Source organism: Melospiza melodia, chromosome 1 (assembly GCF_035770615.1).
Source record: "Melospiza melodia melodia isolate bMelMel2 chromosome 1, bMelMel2.pri, whole genome shotgun sequence".
Taxonomy (NCBI): domain Eukaryota; kingdom Metazoa; phylum Chordata; class Aves; order Passeriformes; family Passerellidae; genus Melospiza; species Melospiza melodia.
This window is the reverse complement of record NC_086194.1, coordinates 114,405,556-114,425,974: the sequence shown is the minus strand read 5'-3', so window position 1 is coordinate 114,425,974 and position 20,419 is coordinate 114,405,556. Positions and strand designations below refer to the sequence as shown.

The window sequence follows — 20,419 nt, the reverse complement described above, 5'->3', positions numbered from 1 at the left end:
CCAAGGTACATTAATTGTATGATGTATCAAAACTGGAGAAGTAGATGTGTCAAAAGAATTAGTTTTTAATTGATTTGTAAAAAATTCAGTAAAATCACCTGAAAATTGCAGTGGGCAATTTCTTGTGCAGGTCAGAAATGAAACCAAGTAACTATGCAGTGTAATGCATCTTAAATGGAGACCATTTCAGGAACATGGTGAGATATTTTGCATCAGTAAAAAAGGTGAAAGCCAGCAATTGTTACTAATGCTATGTGATGACAGAGGTACAAAAGGTCAGAGACAAAAAATTAGTAACTTTTGCTCTGGTTTTTTATCTGGAAGCATTTACCATTGTGTAATCTGAAAAACAGCTGAAGTACAGTAATTTATTTTGGCATTCTAGGATGGAAAGGGCTAAAGCTAATGCAGTTCTTCATTTGCAAGGAATGTGATAGAAAAAACTAATATAGCAGATTTTAATATAAAGCAATTTCTTAACAAACTTCTTCATCTGCAGAGAAGTAAACAATAAATCGTTCTTAGGCAGAGAAAATCCTTGTGCTAAATTTTTAATAACTCTTTTTGATTATCTGTATGTAAATTTTAGCCATCTGTATGTACCTCCCTGCCTGGGCCTTGCACTTGTTTAAACAAACACCCCCTCTGATATATTTAAAATTAAATCCAGACCTTACTCTCAGCTGGGCTGAGGGGCCATGCAGGTGAACAAGAGAGGCATGGCTGAGAACAGCTGAAGCCAATTCCCACCAAAAGATCCCAAAACTTCCATCAGTGCTCCTCCACCAGCTCTGCCATCAGGCTCAGGCCCAGGCAAAGGGCACCACAAGCTTTGAACTTCACCAAGTGCTTAAAAGAATCCTTGGAGCTCTTCTGTATGCAACTTACACATACTACTGTTATTATTATATCATATTAGTGGATAGAAGACTCTAGAAATAGTCAAGCAAAGACTGAACTGAAAGATCCTGTTAGAAGTTTAATTTGCTGTGGAGTGATTAGAAACAGAGATCCTTCAAATGCTTTAGTGGATTAATTTGTATTTTAGCCTGAACATGTTACTAGTACGTATCTGAATGTAAGAGGCACAAGACCATATAAAAACCAGTAAACGCCATGAAGCACACAGGCATTCTCCCAGTCATGATCTCCTCTTTAACTTGTAAAACAAATCAGCAAGCCCCAAATACTTCATCCCATTTCTAAACAAACCTTGCCATGCAGCTGATGTCAGGTGAGCACAAAGCATCACTAAAGTAAATTTTAGTGCTTGCACTTTGAACTACCACTTAAAGAGCATTTAAGCTATTCCCAATTCCCAAACTCCTCTAGTACCTTGCAGTAATTACTTCAATTAGTAACCTCCTTGAAAATGCAAGTCCTAGTCCATTAAGTAATGTGGTAATTATTAGGCATAAGTAACATGTTTATGGTCATACAGGTGTTAAATGAACATGTCACAGTCAATGCCATGATGGTGGCTCATAGGCCTTTCACTTCTCACATGGTGTGTGTACTCACCTGTTGGTATTCCCTTGTTTTGTGCAGGTGATTTTTTTTTAAACCAGGCATATCTAAAGAAGTCTGAGGCTCTACCACTGCACAAGCTAAAAGAGCTTCAGACTGGCAGTTCTGTTACACTAATTCATTTTTAGTGAAATGAGAGGCCAGATTCATTGAGAACATCAGCTTCAGGAGCTTTGATTATTCAAAGCCTAATTTTCCTTCCAGAAGGAAACTTCTCTATTCCCTTCTGTCCAATGCACTGTTCTAACTGAATTTTGCAGAAGGACAGGCAGCCTCTTAGTGAACTAAAAACCTGTCATGTACAAGTAGTAGTTTGTTGCAACTTCTGTTAAAGGATTAAAGCATTTAAAACAAATTAAATCATTAGTACACTGGTTTTTGTGATGTAAACAGTTTAATGAATACATAAAGCACATAAAAAGCAAAAGATTAAAACAAAATTATTGTTACAACCACTATAAACTCTATAAAATTTTTTTACAAGCATACTGCTTGCACAGCAGGTTTTACAAAACAGTGTATCACAAGCAATACCACTCCCTGAAAACTAAGACTTGGAAATTAAAATCACATTAAGTATTTACTTAAATCACATCATATACTAGTCAGACTAGCACTGATTTTACTGCATTTCAAATTCTTCATGGTGCTGTAGTATACATTAAAGCTTCCACAGGAAATGTGAATAGAGTTCAAGTGCAAAAAAAAAAAAAAAAAAAAAAGAAAAAGGATTCTGATTGATTTATCCCTCCATGGCATTTTTTAAAACTGTGGTTCCTAAACTTTTTGCCTTAGCATGGTTATCACAACCATTTTTGTAGATCCCCGCTCCAGCAACTGCTTAGCTCAGGAGTGGGTTTGGATCTGCTGAATCAGAAATGCTGATCCCAAACCCTGGTTCTGCTCAAGCTGAGAAGAACTTCAGCCCAGTGCTGCTCCTGCCTTGTATCTGTCTGTAGCATGGGGAAGCCCCATCTCTACATTCCACATTTCCTGCACCCAAACACACAGGCTGGGAAGGAAATGCAGGAGCAAGGCTTCATTCAGGCAACAGGAGACAGTTACAAGATTGCATACCAAACTGAAGCAAAATGTAAAAGAGAAACTGATTCAATCTTTCACTAAGTCTTGCCTCACCTATTATTTACTGTCACTCACATATTTTTGTTTGTTTGATCTGTGTCACAAATGTAGTTTAAAGTTTAGTAAGTTAATACAAAATGTTAAACCGGGACAGATAAGTTCTTGTTTCACAAACCAAACTTAGTAGAAAAAAAAAAGTAAAATCATAAACAAAAGGTTTACAAAACAACTGCATCAAAGAAACAAAATAGCAGTCAGTACATACTGAAGTTGAATACAGGCCCAGAATCTAGGAGGCACAAAGAACATTTGATCGTTTTAACAAACTTGCTTAGACAAATATTCTATAAAGATTAGAAAGGAAATAAATTATTGTTATGCTACTCTCTCTTGCATGCTATTTAAAATGTCTGCACCACAGTTTCTGTCATCATTTAAAATTCTTTTTTTTAATACGATTAAATTTGAGCTGTGCACAACAACAGTTTTGTTTCAAATATTCTACCTTAAAAGTTTTTCTTAAAAGTACAAAATTCAAGCTGGTTTTAATTGAGTTTCAGCTATCCAAAATCTCGATGAGATTGGGGGAAAAATGGCAAATGCACTTGCTGCCCCTTAGAGGAAAAGGAGTATTTCTGTACATTCCAGTATTTCTATTTTTAACAACTCCCATGGAACTCCCATGCCATCTAACTTCAGAATTGCAGAGCAGAGGAGAACCTGCTCCACATGAGAAAAGGAGGCCATGAAACAGTCCCAGCATTGTTCCCACCCCACCTTTCTGGACACAATAGTGAATATTATTCATTAATGTACTTCTTAGCTATGGATGCAAGAAGAAAATGCCTCCACAAAGAATTTATAATGTGTTTTGCTTGAATGTCAGCCCTAAATCTGTACAAAGAGCAAGTGTTGTCTTTGCATTCCAGTGCTTGCTGGTGTGGGTAGTTGAGATGCTCCCACTGAGGCATGGGCTGGCTGAAAAAGGAAGACTGCAAGAAAGGCAGCTGCAGAATTGCTTTGAAATGCTTCAAAATAAAGAAAGAAGAAAGTGCAAGCAAATAAACAGTGCAGCTCTAAGAACTTTTCAGGCCTTTGAAATTTATCCTTTAAGGTGCTTTTAGTGGTATCTTATTTATCAAAGACCTGTTTACTTAGTGAAGTCTGGAATACTGCCAAGGGACTTCATTCTATTTCAGCTGGTCCATGAACACTTTCATCATCTATCAGTGATCTTCTACAAAAATCAGCAAATGGCAACAACTATTTAGGGTTTAAGCATGAATGAGCCATCTAGATTTCCTCTGTCTACTCTTGTATAAATAAATGACACCACAAGCCTTTCTTGATACAAGAAACCAAAAGGCATTGTTTCAGAGGCTAAATAAATAAGAGTTGAAATGACTGTGCCACTTGCTCAATACTTTCCACACTGAAGCCCTCCCACAAGAGAGCTTCCTAGGAATGTTTCCTAGGATGTACATCAATATTATCATTGTGTGGAAGAGTGCTAGAGATGCTTTGGCACTGGAAGTCCTAATGCGACAGACTTTTGCCAAAATAATTCAACTTGTCTGTGCTTCCAGCTCAGATCTGCAAATCCGGACTCCATAACTCAAGGAATAGTCGTTCTTAAGGGAAAAAAGTCCCAAACAACTACTTCTGCTTGGTAAAAAATGTCAGAATTGTCCATAATTCTGTTCTGTTTTGCAGACATTTAAGTTCTTCAAAATAGCATTTTACAGCAGAGATAAAAGACGTGATCTCCTGTCTTCTCATACATAATTACATCAAAATCTACAGAGAATCATTGCAATCATGTTCACGCCAAAGGATAAAACACAGACTTTGTACAGTTGGCAGACACTTTTTAGTCATTACTCCTAAAAACTGAGTTGATTGGTTTGATTTATTGCCACACAGGAATGCACATACCTCTGTATATTCTGTATGCAGAATCTAACTTTTTGGTATTGTCACCTTGGTGTACAAAGCACATTTCATACACTATTTTTCATCGAGTAACACAGTACATGAACAAAACAGCAAGAGTTGAGCTGGCCAACCAGGTCCCAGAAAACAGCAGCTGGGAACAGTCTCTGTTTTTTGCAGTAACAATAAGAAAAAAGGTTTTCTTTATGTTCACAGCAACGGCTTGTTGCATTTATGAACATTACACACAGAAATGTTACTACAGAAAAAACTGCCTGGCTGCTGAATCTTTGTCAATAGCATTACAGGTGCCCGTTGGTAAAGGTGAGAAATAAAAAGAACAAAACACCCAGCTTGCTTAGTACTGCCCACCAAGTGTGAGAAACTTCTGGTTTTAAGTTTCTAGAGTATTTTTCATCCAGTGGTCTCTACATTACAACAACTCTTCAGGCAAGGGCTATTACACATTGTGCTTCCAGGTGTGAAGCTGTGAAGGACACTGACAGCCACAGCTGTGGGACCACCACAGATCAGGTTTACACCACAGTGTCGTGTCCCAGTGCAGCACTGAGAGACAGCACAGATCACAGGCTGGAACACTGAACAGACCTCAAAGGTTGTCAAAGGATTTTCAAAAATTTAGGCACAGCCAGCAACTACGAATTCTGCTTTTTGCAACACACAACTTGAGCAACTACAACAAATTCAGCTGAAAGAAAAGTTTTACAGCCCTACAGCAGCTCCATTTGAATGCTTATGTAGTGTGTGAACACACAAACACAAGACTCTACTTATCACTTACATGGCAAAAGGTACAGTGAAAACAAATTAAACTCTGCCACTTGAATAACTAATATGCCAGCTGCATAATTTATCAGAGGAGGCAGGTATCCTGGAAAAGGGAAGAATTTAACTAAGAGTCTTTCATCAATGCCCTTGGTTTAGAACTGATAGTGTAGAAATGGCTTGTTATGCAATTTCTAATATGAAATGCTTGGAATAAATCTCAACTTCTTGTCAGAATAAAGCAGCTGGATTATTTTGTACATCTGGGATTCAGGATAGTATCTTTCGAGCCATCTCCCTGGCAATGCTGTCAACTGACTTTAAACATACTCTTGCACAAGCAGGCTGAGAATTTGGCCACAATTCCTTTTCTAACATCTATTTCCAAGCTTGCCCCTCAGTTAGTGCCAAGATATGTAGAGATCATCTTGCATTTAGTGCTCTCAGCCAGCCCCCTTTTGCAAATATTTAAGAACAACACACAAAAGCAGACTGAAGTTTCTCTAAACGGCACAGCATAGAAATGCATACAACACACCACATTAAATGCTCATAAAAATTCCTCCCAGTAATGTTTCTAGAGCCCTCTGGATTTCTAATACTCCATGTCACTGCCCAGAGTAGCTCCTCTTGTTTCCCAGATCTTTGCTTTTTTTGCTGTTGCTGTTTTCAGTTTAAAGCCAAGCATTATATTACAAGTACCATCCCGCTGGCTAGGTCAACTCTTGCCTTATAGCAGTGAGACCCTTCTTTCAGACCCACCCTTCCTCTTTAACTGTACTGTGTTTGCTGTAGCCTTGCAGTTCTCTATTCCTCAGAGCTCACCTTGCCCGAGCCCCGCCGGGGAACGTGCCTTTCACCTCCAAAGAATCTGCCCAGCGAGTCAAGTATGCCCGAGTCTCTGTGCCGTGGGGATCCATGTCTGGCATGGTCTATAGTGCTCGCAGATGCCAGTTTTGATCCGTGCCGGAAAGAGGAGCGTTTTTGTGAAGCCATCAAATCCGAATTCTCTGAAGCTGCTGCACTGTCCTCTTGGATGGTCTGTAGCTCGTCTGACTCTGAGGGCCGATCTTTGAAGGTGTTGTCTTCTCTTCCTGGGGCATCTCGGGAAAAGAGGCGGATCAAGTGGGGGCGACCAGTCCTGTCAGCTGGGTTGGCCTCGGGCCAGGCATTCTTCGGGTCTGCTGTGCCTTTGGAGTCTGTCACCGCTGGGCTCTTCGTGGAGGTCCCATTGTTCTGGTTCACATCTGCCTCTCCTGCAAACAACAAGGATGAGATATGAATACAGGCCTGTGAAAAACAGCCCTGGAACAATGCTGCTTTCTTTCCCTTGCCTTGAGATGCTCATTTCATACAAAACCCTTAATATGTGCAGTTGCAATGAAACTATGTTCTCTTCCAGCCTTAAAGAACATTAAGTTATCTTGGAACTGAAACCAGAGTGATGTTCTCACACAAATTTGCAGTAGTTCTAGGTGATTTTTGGGGTGTGTGTGTGCAGGTTTTGGTTTTCTTTTTTTTTTTTAAACACATTTATAAATAGATTGATAGATTTCTTGAAACATAACTGAAACTAACTATTCACATGGAAGGCTTGTGGATGAGGAGGCTTTCAGTGAGAAATCAGAATTCCTGTACTTTCCCTTGAGGTTTGGAACTCTAATTATACCATCCTTCTCCAAAATGGAGGGGGGGGAAAACCCACTGAGATTGCAGATCTGTGCTTTCACAAGGGCCCTTTCCCTCTCCACAACGTCAGAGCTTATGGCCTCATTTGGAATCCCTCACTGTAACTACGATATGGATCAAACTAGCACAGTGAGGGGAAGGGGTTTTTTGCCCCACTATTGAACTTTTCCTCACTTCAAGAAAGAGAGCACTAAACTGCAATTTCTACTTGGCCTCTCATGACAGTTTTTGTCCATGTGTGATGATCCTGGCACTCCAGGCACAATGTCCTAGCACTGATGCTGAAGGCCTAAACTAAAACTGAACTGTCCAATTTGTATTCAGTGCTTGTGAGAAGTGACAAGAACAATTACCAGCAACTAACAAGCTTTTTTTTTTGCCAAGAAAGGTGCCAAGGCAGACCCCTGTGGTAAGTGAAATGCCTGCTGCCTTCTCCAGAGTTGTGTTCTGATGCACCCAGTAAAGCCCCTGAGAAACATCAGCTGCAGTACACTTAGTCCTTCCTTCACGAGTAGTAGCTCCTTCTTTCAGTGACTAAAAATTTATGGAAGTTTTTATGGTCTATACCATGACTCCTAGTCTTCTAAAGAAACCACCTACTGAAGACTATGACTTATCTCTAAGGAACACCAAAAGAGTATCAGAAGGTCATTGCTTCAGGAGCAACCTTCAGCACAGACACCTCCCACACACTCTGTGTCGTAAATGTTTTTTGGAGTTAAGGGAGCTCAGAAACTCAGAAATAAGTTAGTCATGTGTTACCTTTAGGGTCTCCCAATTACCTTTTTACATCCTCATTTGATTTGGTCCTTGTTGCCATGGGAGGGACAGGATCTGACAAATACTGCTGTCTTTTCAAAGTACTCTGGGCTCAAGCACTTTGCTGATTCAGCAGAGCAGTTTTAGACTTGACACAGTCATTTAATATGGTTTCAACCATCCACAGGGGACTAAGGAAATCTTTTCTCAGGCTGAGAATAATTCTGAAATAATTTTATGGGTAACAACACAAGACAGCACAATGATGGCTTCTGCAAAACCTGTATGTTGGTTACAATTGGTTATAATAGCCTGCTACAGTTTTTCATATAAAAACATAAAGTGCAGTTTTGCTGTGCATTTTTTTTTTTTTGTGAAAACTAGCTAGAAAATGTTCAAGAAAAAATTCTTAGGTTAAAACATCTTAAAGTCTCTCAGAAATACAATTATTCAACCAGTGCCTAATTCTCACTGAAGACCTCATTAGTGGTGAAAATATTTGCTGGCAACTTTGGAATTTGAGTTTTCCTGAAAAGATGCTCTCAAACTTATTAGAAACTAGTAACATACCCAAATGACTTTCTTAATAGAACAAAAGGAAAGTAACTAACTTGGATGTGAAACACATTCTGAAACTGCAAAACATTTTAAACAGCGACCCTAAGCCTAGGTTCTATACCATGATACAAATCCATTCAAGGACAGAAAAAGAAAAGCAAACAAAAGAGTTATTGTACTTAATTAAATGCATTAACAAAACACCAGAGCATCTGCATACTAATATTTTTACAACAGTTGTTCTTTGTGCCTCTGAATACGGGTATTGGTAAGCAACAAAGAAGGGTATTTGTGCCACCAAAGTAGCTTCTCCCAATGCATAGCAGTCAGCTATAAAGTATAAATCTTTCTGGAGGCTTTATCTCAGCAGTGAAAGCACACATATAAGTTTGCCTCTAAATTTTCTTCATGCTTATGTCTTCTCTAATATATAAAAACACGTAAGAGAGATACTGTTAATATTGTTGCTAACTAATCAAAGTCTTCCAGTGCATTTGGAGAGACAGATCACTTTAATAATGCCCTAAGGACATCCAGAATTAATGGATTATATAAATGTATGCTTACTTGTTAATTTTAAAACAAATATTCAGACTTTTATTATAACCTGTTGTAAATGCTGTGTATAGCTACTATTTTTTCAAGTTGTTTTTCTTTGTAAAATGAAGCTCTTTCTTACAATAGAGCACACGACCTGTACCATATCTCTTGTACAAAAGAAAGTTGCCCAGGGAGGAAGAGATCTTTGGCTTTTTTTTGCTAATCCTTGTAAAATGAAGTACAGCAGGATACATTGCCATAGGCATTAGCTAGAAGGCTATGGAAGTATCTTCTATTTATTTTTAAGTGCATATGGTTCTTGAGAGCTGTACAAATGAGAGCACGAGAAAAGCACCTCCTCACATTAGCCCAAAACCAGTCAGAGGGAACAAGACTCCAAGTGACTTCCAAAAAGAGGAATACAGATGGACAAAAAAATTCTTAGCACTCTGTTAATGAAACCAAAGAGAAAGTGCAAAGGTGCTTTCAAAGACACAAAAATAAATCCAATTCTTCATTATCCTTAATAGGAGTTAGGTCCTATTTAAAATATAAGTATTTTAAAACTACTGTGGCCTTGGTGCTTGATTAGACATGGATAGTTTATCCCATTTCTGGAGAATGAAAATAACTCTTTTCCCGAAGCTGCTAATTGGCTGGGACCTCTCAGCCCAATGCTTCAAACAGCTCCTCTCAACAACCACGGAAATCTGTTCTATGCAAAGGACAATTTCCCATCGAGGGACCTCGGATACAAATATCCTTCCCATGGGTCACTTGGAAGGGCTGCTCTATCACAGCATCCCCTTGAGTCTGCCGCTTCCATACAGAGGACAGCCTGGAAAGACGTCGTTAAGCTAGGAGTTTTAAAAAAGATTACAAGTTTTTCATCTCCTCCTACTCCTCTCCAGTCTTGCTTTCTTGCAGATACTTGTAATTCCTCTCACATTCCTACTGCTGCTCCCTCTACAAATGCTGTAAAACAAACGAGGAAGATGAAGCTGATAAAAGCCGAAGTACATTACGTTACTTTGGGTTCTCAAGAGAGGCTAAGATCAACAGTCACAGTGCTTAAATATTTGTATGAAATCTTAAGTATTATTTACACATTACAAATGCCAGAAAGTGCATTAATCAACTTTGCAACACCAAATATTTAAGACACTTTATCATAAGGACAGGCTGCTGTGATTGATTACACTTCCTTTTTCTCAGCCCTCTTTTCTCAGGGTATGAAGATGGAAATTACTGAACTTCTAAATCAACCTTTCATTTTAGCTTAAGTCATCTATATATATAAAGCACTGTTTTTCAGTAAATGAAATATAATCTGTATTTATCCTTTTCTACCTTTTAGGTCCTCTCTTTTCTATAGATGTCAACTGGATAGTAAAATACAATGCAGTATAGTCCTCAATTCTTAAGTTAATGTCAGTATTTTTGCTGAAATGCTGACAACAAAATATTGGTTAAAACATCTGACTTTTTGTATTGATTCATCTGTTTAGTCACTTGAACAACAAAAGGTAACACCTAGAAATTAATCAACTTTGTCACAGCTGAGATTTAAAGATCTCTGGTAAGCTGTAGCAATAAGACAAATGTATTAGTAATAGGTTGCCTTGCATTATTTAAGAGGCTGAGACCACTGTTTTGGAACATGTGGCTTCTAATAACATTTGTGTTAATATCAGGCACTTACAAGAATAAAAGGCCAAAGAAAAAACATCCATCATCACTACATACATGCTGCAGCTGAGGATATCAGGGTCCCAACTCTGTGCTGAGATAATTTCACAACAATCCAGCTCCTGATTTGGACTTTTACTGCAGCACAACCCACAGTAGAATAGCATGTCCCCAGCCATTAGGCTTCACTACAGAAGTATTTGGGGAGACAGAGGAAAGAATTATGTCTCCACTGTTAAATCTGAACTGCAAAAGCTTGATTCATCCTCATTATGCTAAAGACACTGCAGACAAAAAATGGCTCTTAGCCTAACTTCTCTAATACGGTTAGAAGGCAATATGCCATCAGACATTTCAATTCACAGACCTAATTACTGGATTTGTCTGATGCTTGTCAAACGGTTGGGAATCAATTTTACACAAATATTTCTGTTTGAAATGGATGGCATGCATTATAATTGTGAAACAAACACTTGGCCATAGCTCTGAACACAACCAGAACGGATGTGCTGGTGCATTTAGCCTTTACACAAACATTCTCCCCATCTTCTAGCAGAGTGAATTCAGAGAGATGTGCCCATCTCTCTCGTGATGCAGATTCACGTGAGTTTAACACTCCTACTGCACTTAGCCACAGATCACTTCCAAAACAGCTTGCTCTCCCCCCTCCTTGCAAAAGCTTATCACTCTCAGGAAAAAACAAATCCACCCAAAGGCAAATTTTCTCTATAGCTTCAGCATAACTGAAGGAATGATATTTTTCTGCACAAGAACTTTGGCTTTTTCTACGGGCTTACCAAGCTGCAGACTAAACCACCCCAAAAAATGAGAAGCCACCTGCTAAGCATAACCTTAACTCCTTTGATTTCCCTCCCTCATTTCTTTCATTAGACATTTTACAGCATACAAACCTCTTATCAGACTAGAATAAAAAAGTTGTGAGGGTGTTTCCACTCCACTGATGAGTTGAGCACATTTCTACACTGACCTGCTGAAACAGTGAACAAGGGGTCTGCAGCGGCATAACTTTCCTTACAATAAAACAGTACAGTACTGTTTTATTAGTACAGTAAAAGGTGAAAAACCTCACCTGGTCCAGTATTTACTTCTATTGAATTAAATTTGAAAAAGACAAAGTTTAGTTCTACACAACATCTTGGGTCAATAAGGACCAGTGGCTGAGTCTGCTGAAAGTTATTGCACTGCTGTTGGTAAAGGCACAACACAGGTTTGGACATTTAGACTACATTGTTGTGGCTGGGTGAATGAAGGTTCCATTTAACATTTTACAGGAAGTGCCTGAAAAATCCTGTTTCTCCTGAGTCCGTGGTACCTCATGGAATACCAGTTCTTAGCTGTTCTCTGCAGAAAGCCTTATGCCCCCTAAGAGCTGATGCCAGACCAAAAATTAATAGGTCAAATAAGATCTATTAATTGCTAGACCGTTGCTAATACTCAAGTCTTGGCACAGTTTCTTTCAGACTCATGAAAGATCTCATTTCTCCAAGCCCTCCCTGGTCCTCTCCTGCTGAAGAGCAGCTTCTGAGGTAGCAGAGTTTGGCCTTACAGCAGAGCTCACTTGAAAACACAAAAACGTTTGATGGAGAGGGGGAAAATGTAGTTCACCTCTTTGCAGTTGACACTTCAGCTATATTATTTATGCTCATATTTCAAAGAAAAGTACTGAATTCACTCAGGTAGAATAGGAATATGTACTTTTTAGCATTAATATAATAGGAATATGTACTTTTAACATAAAATTATGCTGTAGGGAAGAAAGTGCAAATTGCATAAGGAGAATGTAAATTCTTTCAGACATTAACTACTACAGTATGAAAACATAAGTGTGATTTCTGTCACTTTATGCTGATACTATCCAAAACATAAAAAAACCCCAAACCCTCAAACATTTGACATAATTTAGCATAAATTCACAAGTATTACCTATTTTACTAGCTAAGAGAGTAAAATCTCTCCTGAGACAACTAGCAACCCTCTTCCCAAAAGGCCAGTCAATCAAAAACTTGCTGTAAATAAGTATTATTAATTTTGCAAGTTCAGTAGGTTAATCAATAGCCTGATTTTTCTTCTTTCCCCTTAATTCTGCCAGACTTCATCATCCCAAAGTGTTTAATATGTATCTGTGAACTACTGCTGGTTACAAGAGTACCAGTTTCATGATATACATCCCTAAAGCATTGCTCTGCAGTAAAGCCAGCATTTTCTGGGAGAAGGATCCCTGTAAGGTGCTACTGGCACAGTGGGGAATTGTTGCTGTGGTATCTTTTTTTGGCAGGGTAACTATATTGACTTTTCAAACTTACCCAGTAAAACCATAATGCAACCAATCAATGAGTTGGTGAAATTACACAGCAATATGACATCTAGCTGGAATGGTGGCATTCTGATAAACATGCCTAAATCTTATTTTGTGAATCAGCAAACAGCACATAATTTTTGGTTCTGCTGACAACTTCATTAATTGAGAGGTCTGGTTCTGTGTAATGACTACAAAATAAAAAGTAGAAATTAAAAATAAGCTGTATATTCATTACAGCTTATGTGCAGCATCATCACTCTGATGAAGGCAATTACATTTCAGGGTATCAGTGTGTAAAACCTAGCGATACTGTCTGAGTCAGAGATTTTTGATATATCAGCAGTCTTCTTGCTGGAAAGGTTTTCTGTGTTTTCATCAAGGCACACACAACTCCTAGCATCTGCTTGTCAGAGATGTGAAAACCATTCCAAGTCTGTGCAGTAATAACCCACAGTCCATGCCCAAAGTCTGGATATTAATGGAAAGCATGTGTGGTTACTGTGGGCTGAAATGTGTTACTATCCCATTACCCACTGTGAGGGCTGCACTCCAGGAGCCAGGTCTCAGACTTGATGGAGGAAAAATAACATCATACCTTCCCCAGATCTGTACACCCTGTATTATTTATGCCTTTAAGAACTCCCTCTCCTCTGTGCTCTTACTGAAGAAATTTAGCCAGTCAGTTCTGCCATGTCAAAGAAAGAGATGGAAGCAAAGCAGTCAGTGAGGCATTACCAACCACAGGAATCAGAGCAGCAGTTGAATACCAGCTCCCTGTGTTCTCCTGTTACTGCTGAGGCTTAAAACCAGGGGTGCACAGACCTTTTTTTCTTAAACCTACTGTGTAAGTCATATTAGATTCAACATACAAGAAATTAGCTGGGAGGCCTAAGTCACACATCATCTGTCACTGCACGGTGCTTAATTTCCTCTTCATCGTCTTTCTAAATGGACTATGTATTTCAGCAATTCAGTGGAACACCTTCACAAGAAATTACCAGTGATTAAGTAGTGAATAGGACTTCCCAGGGAAGTGATGGAGTCACTATTCCTGGAAGTGTTCAAGGAATGGCTGAATGTGGCACTTAGTGCTGTGGTTTAGTTGACGTGGTGGTGTTCAGTCAAAGGTGGGACTCAATCTTTGAGGTCTTTTCCAACTTTAACTGTAGGAAAGACATTTTGTGATGTTCTTGTGAGCCAGCAAAGGCTTCCTAAAGATAAGGAAAGCCCTGTATCTCTCCTGAGGAAGACACCAAGGCTGTCCCCATGACAACTTGATGGAAGAGAGAAAGTCAAAAGATACGGACTTTAGCTAGCTCACAGAATGATGTGGCTCCTTGTTCACCTATTGAGAACTTTGTTTCTTTCTTATGACCAACGGACAGTGAATGTGTCTGTTAAGTAAATGTAAATATCTTGAAAAACTATAAAAGCAACATGTTGCTATAGTAAGTCTCTCTTATACACCCTTCTGCTGGAGTCTTGGCGCCCTGCACTGTGTTGTGCTCTACAGCGACATTTCACGATTCTATGACCGGGAAAGAGAAAGCGGCTCAGGATAAAACAAGCCTTGCGGGTGTGTAAGGAATTGTTTGCTTGTGAGGACAGGTAAAGAAAAGAAACAAGAAAAAAGGGGCATTTAAAAAAGCTAAAAGCCTCCCCTGAGCGAGAACAATTTTTGATCTTCGGATTGTAATTAAAACCAATCTACTTGACTGCAGACACTGCCTTGCCCTCTGCATGCCTTACAGAGTTGGGCACTTGGGTATCCGTGCCCCTGGCTCACAATGAAGAGCTGAACCAAAGCCCACACGGTGGCCTACAATGGTAGGCCATTGCAGAGGAATGCAGCAGTGTAGGCCTGGCTGGGCTCACTCCCTCTCGCTCTTGTTTTCCACAACTTCTGGCACTGCCTCCACTTGCTGAGGCTTACAAAGGCCAGTACAGAAAACAAAAGAGCCTGTGGTTGAAAACCAGTGGGACTTGCTATGGCAGAAATTTGGAATCTATGAGAAGCATGTGGCAATTCTCCACAGGGCCTGCAGAGAGGGTTTTAAAAACTTCAACAAAGAATTTTATCCACCCACCAGTTTCAAAGAAAAACGTTGCTTTGTGTTACTAGAACATATAGGTTTGTTTTAATCTCAAACATCTCACAAAAGAGACTCCCACAGCAAAGCGAGCTGGAGCATCATTTGTAACAAACAATTTCATGCCCTTAAGAAGGAGAAATTAAATCACCTGCTGACCCATCAGCATTTGTACCCTTTAAAAATTGTGCAACTGACTAGTATTAGACAAAGATTGATTATTCATTTTTTTCTGCTTCAGTTGCACTTAATCTGTGTAATTGTTAGGTTGTAAAACTTGGATATATCCCCCACCCACCAAAGTATGGCAAAATGAGTAGTGCTTCCATCAGACCTCACAACTTCCACTGCCTTTCGTATCTTCCACATAAGTTATGTTTTACAGGAAAATAGCCTGTTTCCATCAGTGTAACTGGGTACACAATATTACAGTTATTTTTTTTCATAATACCATAGAAAAACAGGGCCTTAAAAGCAGCAGAAAAAGAAATGCAGGTGAAATGAGTGAGGTGAGGACAGTGACTGGTGTCACTGTCTGGTGTGAACCAGCTGGTTCAAAGAAGTTGCTCAGAGCATGATAAGCAGCACAAAAAACCCTATCAGCAGAATACTGTAAAATACTTCCTGTTAAAACCAATCATGTAGCACCTCCAAAAAGGGCCTGATAACACTGCTGTATTTTTCTCGACCAGGACTTAAGTGTCTGGGTGGTATTTCATTGTTTAGAAAGTATAAACTGCAGAATAAAATACACTTGTTATAAGTTAACCAAAGAAGCTACCTTTAAAAACCATGGTTTAATTGTGACCACGGGAAACTACTTACAGCATAAGCCTATAAACTCCAATGTCAATAAGCTGCATTTTAGTTCTACAGAGTAACAGTGTTCATGTGTGTTAATTCCTCCTGGGACCAATTAAACCAACTAAACCCAGAGCCCAAAGTACTGTAGAGGAGATTTTCATATGTTAAAATAAAGAGAGAATATGAATGTTTTTAACTGCTCCCAAAATAACACATTAATTTGCTGGTTTGAGGACATAACTTCAAAGTTTGTTTTCCAATGCAGCCTTGTATAGAGCAGGTCCAGGTAAAAAGCAAATTACAGGAGTATGGCAGTCCTAGAAAGAAGAGTGCACAACACAAGCCAGGTTTCTGGAAGCTATGAATCACCTGCAGGATGACGTAATCAATAAGTTTGACATTTTCATTTCTTTCAGGTGTATATTGCCTTATCTCTGGATTTCTCTATTTTGCCCTAGTATATTCTGAACTCAAGCTTTTAATAGCACAAGTGACCCCAGAAAGAAAGTCATGATTACAGAATTTACAGCGAGCGGAATTATGCTGGCAGTTTTTAGAAGATTTTTTTTTTTCCCAGAAAATTCTGCAGTACACCACAATGGTATAAATGACACATTCTGAGTACGACGCACCTATTTGCCAATATTCCTAAAAATATCTGAAATACCTGGGCACAAATAAGCCTATAGGCCATTTACCATTGTGTTGAATTCTTGCATATGTAAAACAAAATTGGAGATGTGGCTCTTCAGAAGCTGACAAAACATACCTCCCAAACAAACCAAAAAAGATGAGGCAGGGTTGTTCAAGTCTGCCTAAACTGCAGCTCTTTACAATCAGAACAAGCCCACAGCCATTAGTCACTGTCTGACACTATCTTCACTTTGGAGCTGATTTTCACCTGACCACCTATGGTGAAAGGCCAGAGGAGCAGAAGGGAGCAGGAGTTTCTCCCAGTCACTCAGAGTTTGTTCACAGAGCTTGTCACATCTCAGAAAGCGATGGATCACTGTGAGTACCCCTGAGCCTGTGGGAAGCAGAAGCCTGGGGGGAGCTCCCTGCCCAGGAGGGTGCAGAGGCCCAGCTGTGCCCTGCACATCCAGCTGTGCCCTGCATATCCAGCTGTGCCCAGGAGGTGGAATTTGAGCCCCCTGTGTCCTAGGGCAATACAATGACCACACCTCCAGCCTGACCCGGACATCTGAAGTGGAAGAAGCTCACATTGCAGTGGGGACAAGAGCCACACCACCAGCTGCATCCATGAGGTGGAAGACAAGCACCTCTGTAGCCCTTTGGGGAAGCAGAGGAGCAGGTCTTTCTTCAGCTTTGCCTCCAGTTCAAGATGCTGGCATTAAAGAGGAAGTCCCTTTCTCTCATGGACACTGTGGCAGCCACAGGAAACTCCAGCTCTGCCTTTGGTACGGATGGTGAGAAAGTTATTTTGCCTAAAAGATCAGCAGCTGATTGCTAATTTTAAAAACACAGTAAATGATTCACAAATGTGTCACTTCAGGGATGCTAAGCACTCCAGATATTAGTTTTTGTCTGCCTGGCAATGCTTACTCTAACCAGATTTTAAAATGTTTTGATGTAATAATACAGGATTTTAGAAGGTGACAATCAAGCTGATAGCTCTGAACTCTGAAGAGAAACCTGAAAGCCAGGTTACTCCAAGGACAAATTCCACATGCCATATTCAAAACCAGCAGAGAAATCACAGCTGAGCACATTTATGGCAGAGATGCTGCTGGGGCACAGACACCCGAGATTGCCCTTGGCTGCTCTCAATTTAAAGCCTCTCTGCACCCCTGGCACAGGAGCACAGCACTCGAGGATGCTGCACCCTGATCACTGCCTTGAACAGAGGGAACAGGATTTCTGCTACCATGCTCTGTCCCGCTTGTCAGAACAGCTTTGTCTGGAAGCTGCACAATGGAGAATGTCAGCACAGACCTAGGAGCAGAGCCATGGAATTGCTGTGGCAGAATGAGAGGAGGATATAAAAATATTGCAATACATGCAATGAAAGGCAGGTAGTTTGTTAAAATACTAATTATTTCAGGGCCTTTACACATTTACAATTATTTAACTTTTAAAATTATTTCAAGGCCTTTACACTTTTACAATCAGTACAATATCATTCCCAAGAGTTTTAGAGGTAGTTTCAATTAAACAGCAAAAATAAACTGTTTAGAGACTTCTGAGTGAAGCTATTTCCTTAGTGAAGAAATTTGATAACCAAAGAAATATTTTTCAGAAGAGAACTCTAATGTATTCCTGAGCAATTGATATGAGATTTGATTAAAATAGGTGCCTGCCCAGCAGACAGACTGAAAGAAAACCTTATTCCAGAACTTGTCATAGGGTTTACAGGTTCACCTTCTTCATAATTGCCTCAAGTGAGCCCTAAAACCAGAAAAGAAGAATACTTGAAACCAAGCAAATGAAACAATGAATCCAAAGGACTAAAGCATTCTGCACTGATTGAACTAGCACAGGGCCTAACAGCAGAGATATTATTCCACAGAAATAGTGGCAGAAAGCTGAAAATAAGATGTTAAAAAAAAAGATACCGGGGGAAAGAAAAAAAGATGATTTTTTTTTTTTTGGTGGTGAACTGAAGACATTTCAAGCTGGATACAAATCACCTTGTCTGTCTATCCTGCAAGAAATGACTGGCATTTACCAGGGAATAAAGAAACATTACCAGCAATCACATGGAAAGACTTTACACTCCAGGGAGAGCCACAGAATCCACAGCCTCACATGTCTAGATTCAAGACCTCCGATCATGAAGGAAAGGACAGTGTTTGCACCGGTCACACCATTCTGCTGCTCTCTCTTGTCAAGCACTGTCTGCCTCTCTGGCCCCCTGCAGTTTCCAGTCCTTCCTCCCACCTTCCCTTCCCTTCCCAAGGCTCCTGGGCCAAAGCTGCCATCCAAACCACTCTGGTGTACTGCCTATCTGACTCCCACAAGCTCCAGCTCCACAAAGGTCAGGATCCCATGCCATGCTGCTGCAGGCTTTGGCAGGCTTCTTGTGGAGCAAATTCCAAACTATCTCTGCACAGGAATTCACCTCTGGAATCTCTCCTTGTCGTAAGGCTTGCCTACCCAACCTGTCAGAGCTGTCAGAAGCTGGTACAAGTAGACAACAAATCCTCACCTCTAAACCAACCACAAGAGTCACAAGATTAAAGTGTTACCTCTCCTCACCTACTCTGTCAAATGCTTACAACCCGTACATGTTCTTACGATGTTAACACAAAACATCTAACTCCAAACAGTCCCCACTTAGAAAATAAATACTGCACGACCTTCTGCCCTTTCTCACTTGCTTCTGCTGCTCTGACATCTGTCCACATTAGCTATGAGCTTTCAAAGTCATGTCAGGGTACACTTCACAAACACCTTTCCAGCAGCTCTGTTAACAGAGCACCGCTGGATCAGCATCTGCCCACAGCTCTCTAACACCAGCATTATGTGTCACATGGTTGGTGCCACAGATTGATGATTTGGTTTGGGGAGTTTGTCTTTTCTGCACTGGAAGAAGAAATATTTAATTTCTCATCCTTCCCAGTGAAATTTAAATGGCTGTGCTAACACAAAGATCATACACTGCTGCCTCCTCTATGTCCCAGTTACAAACAGGGTTCTCCCCATTTCATTCTACAAGCTCACCTATACAGGTAGTGCGTGAAATGAAAACAAAACATTTCTATATTGGCTGAAGAAGAAAGCAAAATTACAAGATTCCCAAAGTAGCCTAGGCCAAGGGCAGGATTTGTACAGCATGAAATCCCACATTTCTAAATGAATTTACATGGTGTTTGATAGACTGAGAGAAAATGTGGTCTGTTCACACATCAATTTAAAATCATCTATTATTTCAGTGGCATTTTACCTGAGATACAGTCTGCTCTTAGTCAGAAAAAAAAACCCTAGCAAATTATGAGGGAATCCCAAATCTATTAATGTAAAACCAGATATAAAAGTCCATTTCACCTCTGAGCCAAGCATCTGTCAGAAGAGCCTTAAAGATATCTGTTCTAATATTTTTAACCTCAGATATTCTGGGTCTTTAGAAACTCCATTCCACTCTCCATCATTATAAACAACATCCTACACTTCTAAAAATATTAAAAAAAATCTGTTCTCATTTATACTAGGCCACATCAGACATATTTGCTATACACTAACAAATAAATGATTTCAGATTATGAACAATGAAGAGGTTTTTTACACTAAGAAAACCCAACACTTTTTTCCCCCATGCTGAACACTTGTAAGCTGTACCATAGTGCTAAATGTGACTCACTGCTATACGAAGAACAATGGTGACAAACTGTATAAAACCGCGGCAGTGATCGATGGTACTTCACACAATATCTGCTTTTCAGCAGCAGCATTCTAAGAGTGAAAAACTGCTTGCACAGTACCAAGCCTTGTACCAGTTTGTGGGAGTTACTGCTATTAAAAAAGGAAAGAAAGAAAATAAAAGAATTCACAAACTTTATTTTGCTATTTGAGTACGTATAAAGTCACTTTTCATGTGATGAGGAAAGCTCGCTCAGCAAAAAGAGCTGTTAACTCTGAAGACTAAAATGGCAGTACGATGGAGCTGCACAATATTTTAACAAGC

General features: G+C 39.7%; 1 protein-coding gene across 1 annotated transcript in view; it reads right to left on the bottom strand.

Moving 5' to 3' along the window:
- The window catches only part of MBP (myelin basic protein), an 86,069-nt gene that overhangs the window by 12,449 nt on the left and 53,201 nt on the right, over window positions 1–20,419 (bottom strand). Inside the window, exon 3 of the mRNA XM_063165052.1 lies at window positions 6,154–6,584. Coding sequence (XP_063021122.1) covers window positions 6,154–6,584 — 431 coding nt within the window. The remainder of the gene's footprint in view (window positions 1–6,153; window positions 6,585–20,419) is intronic.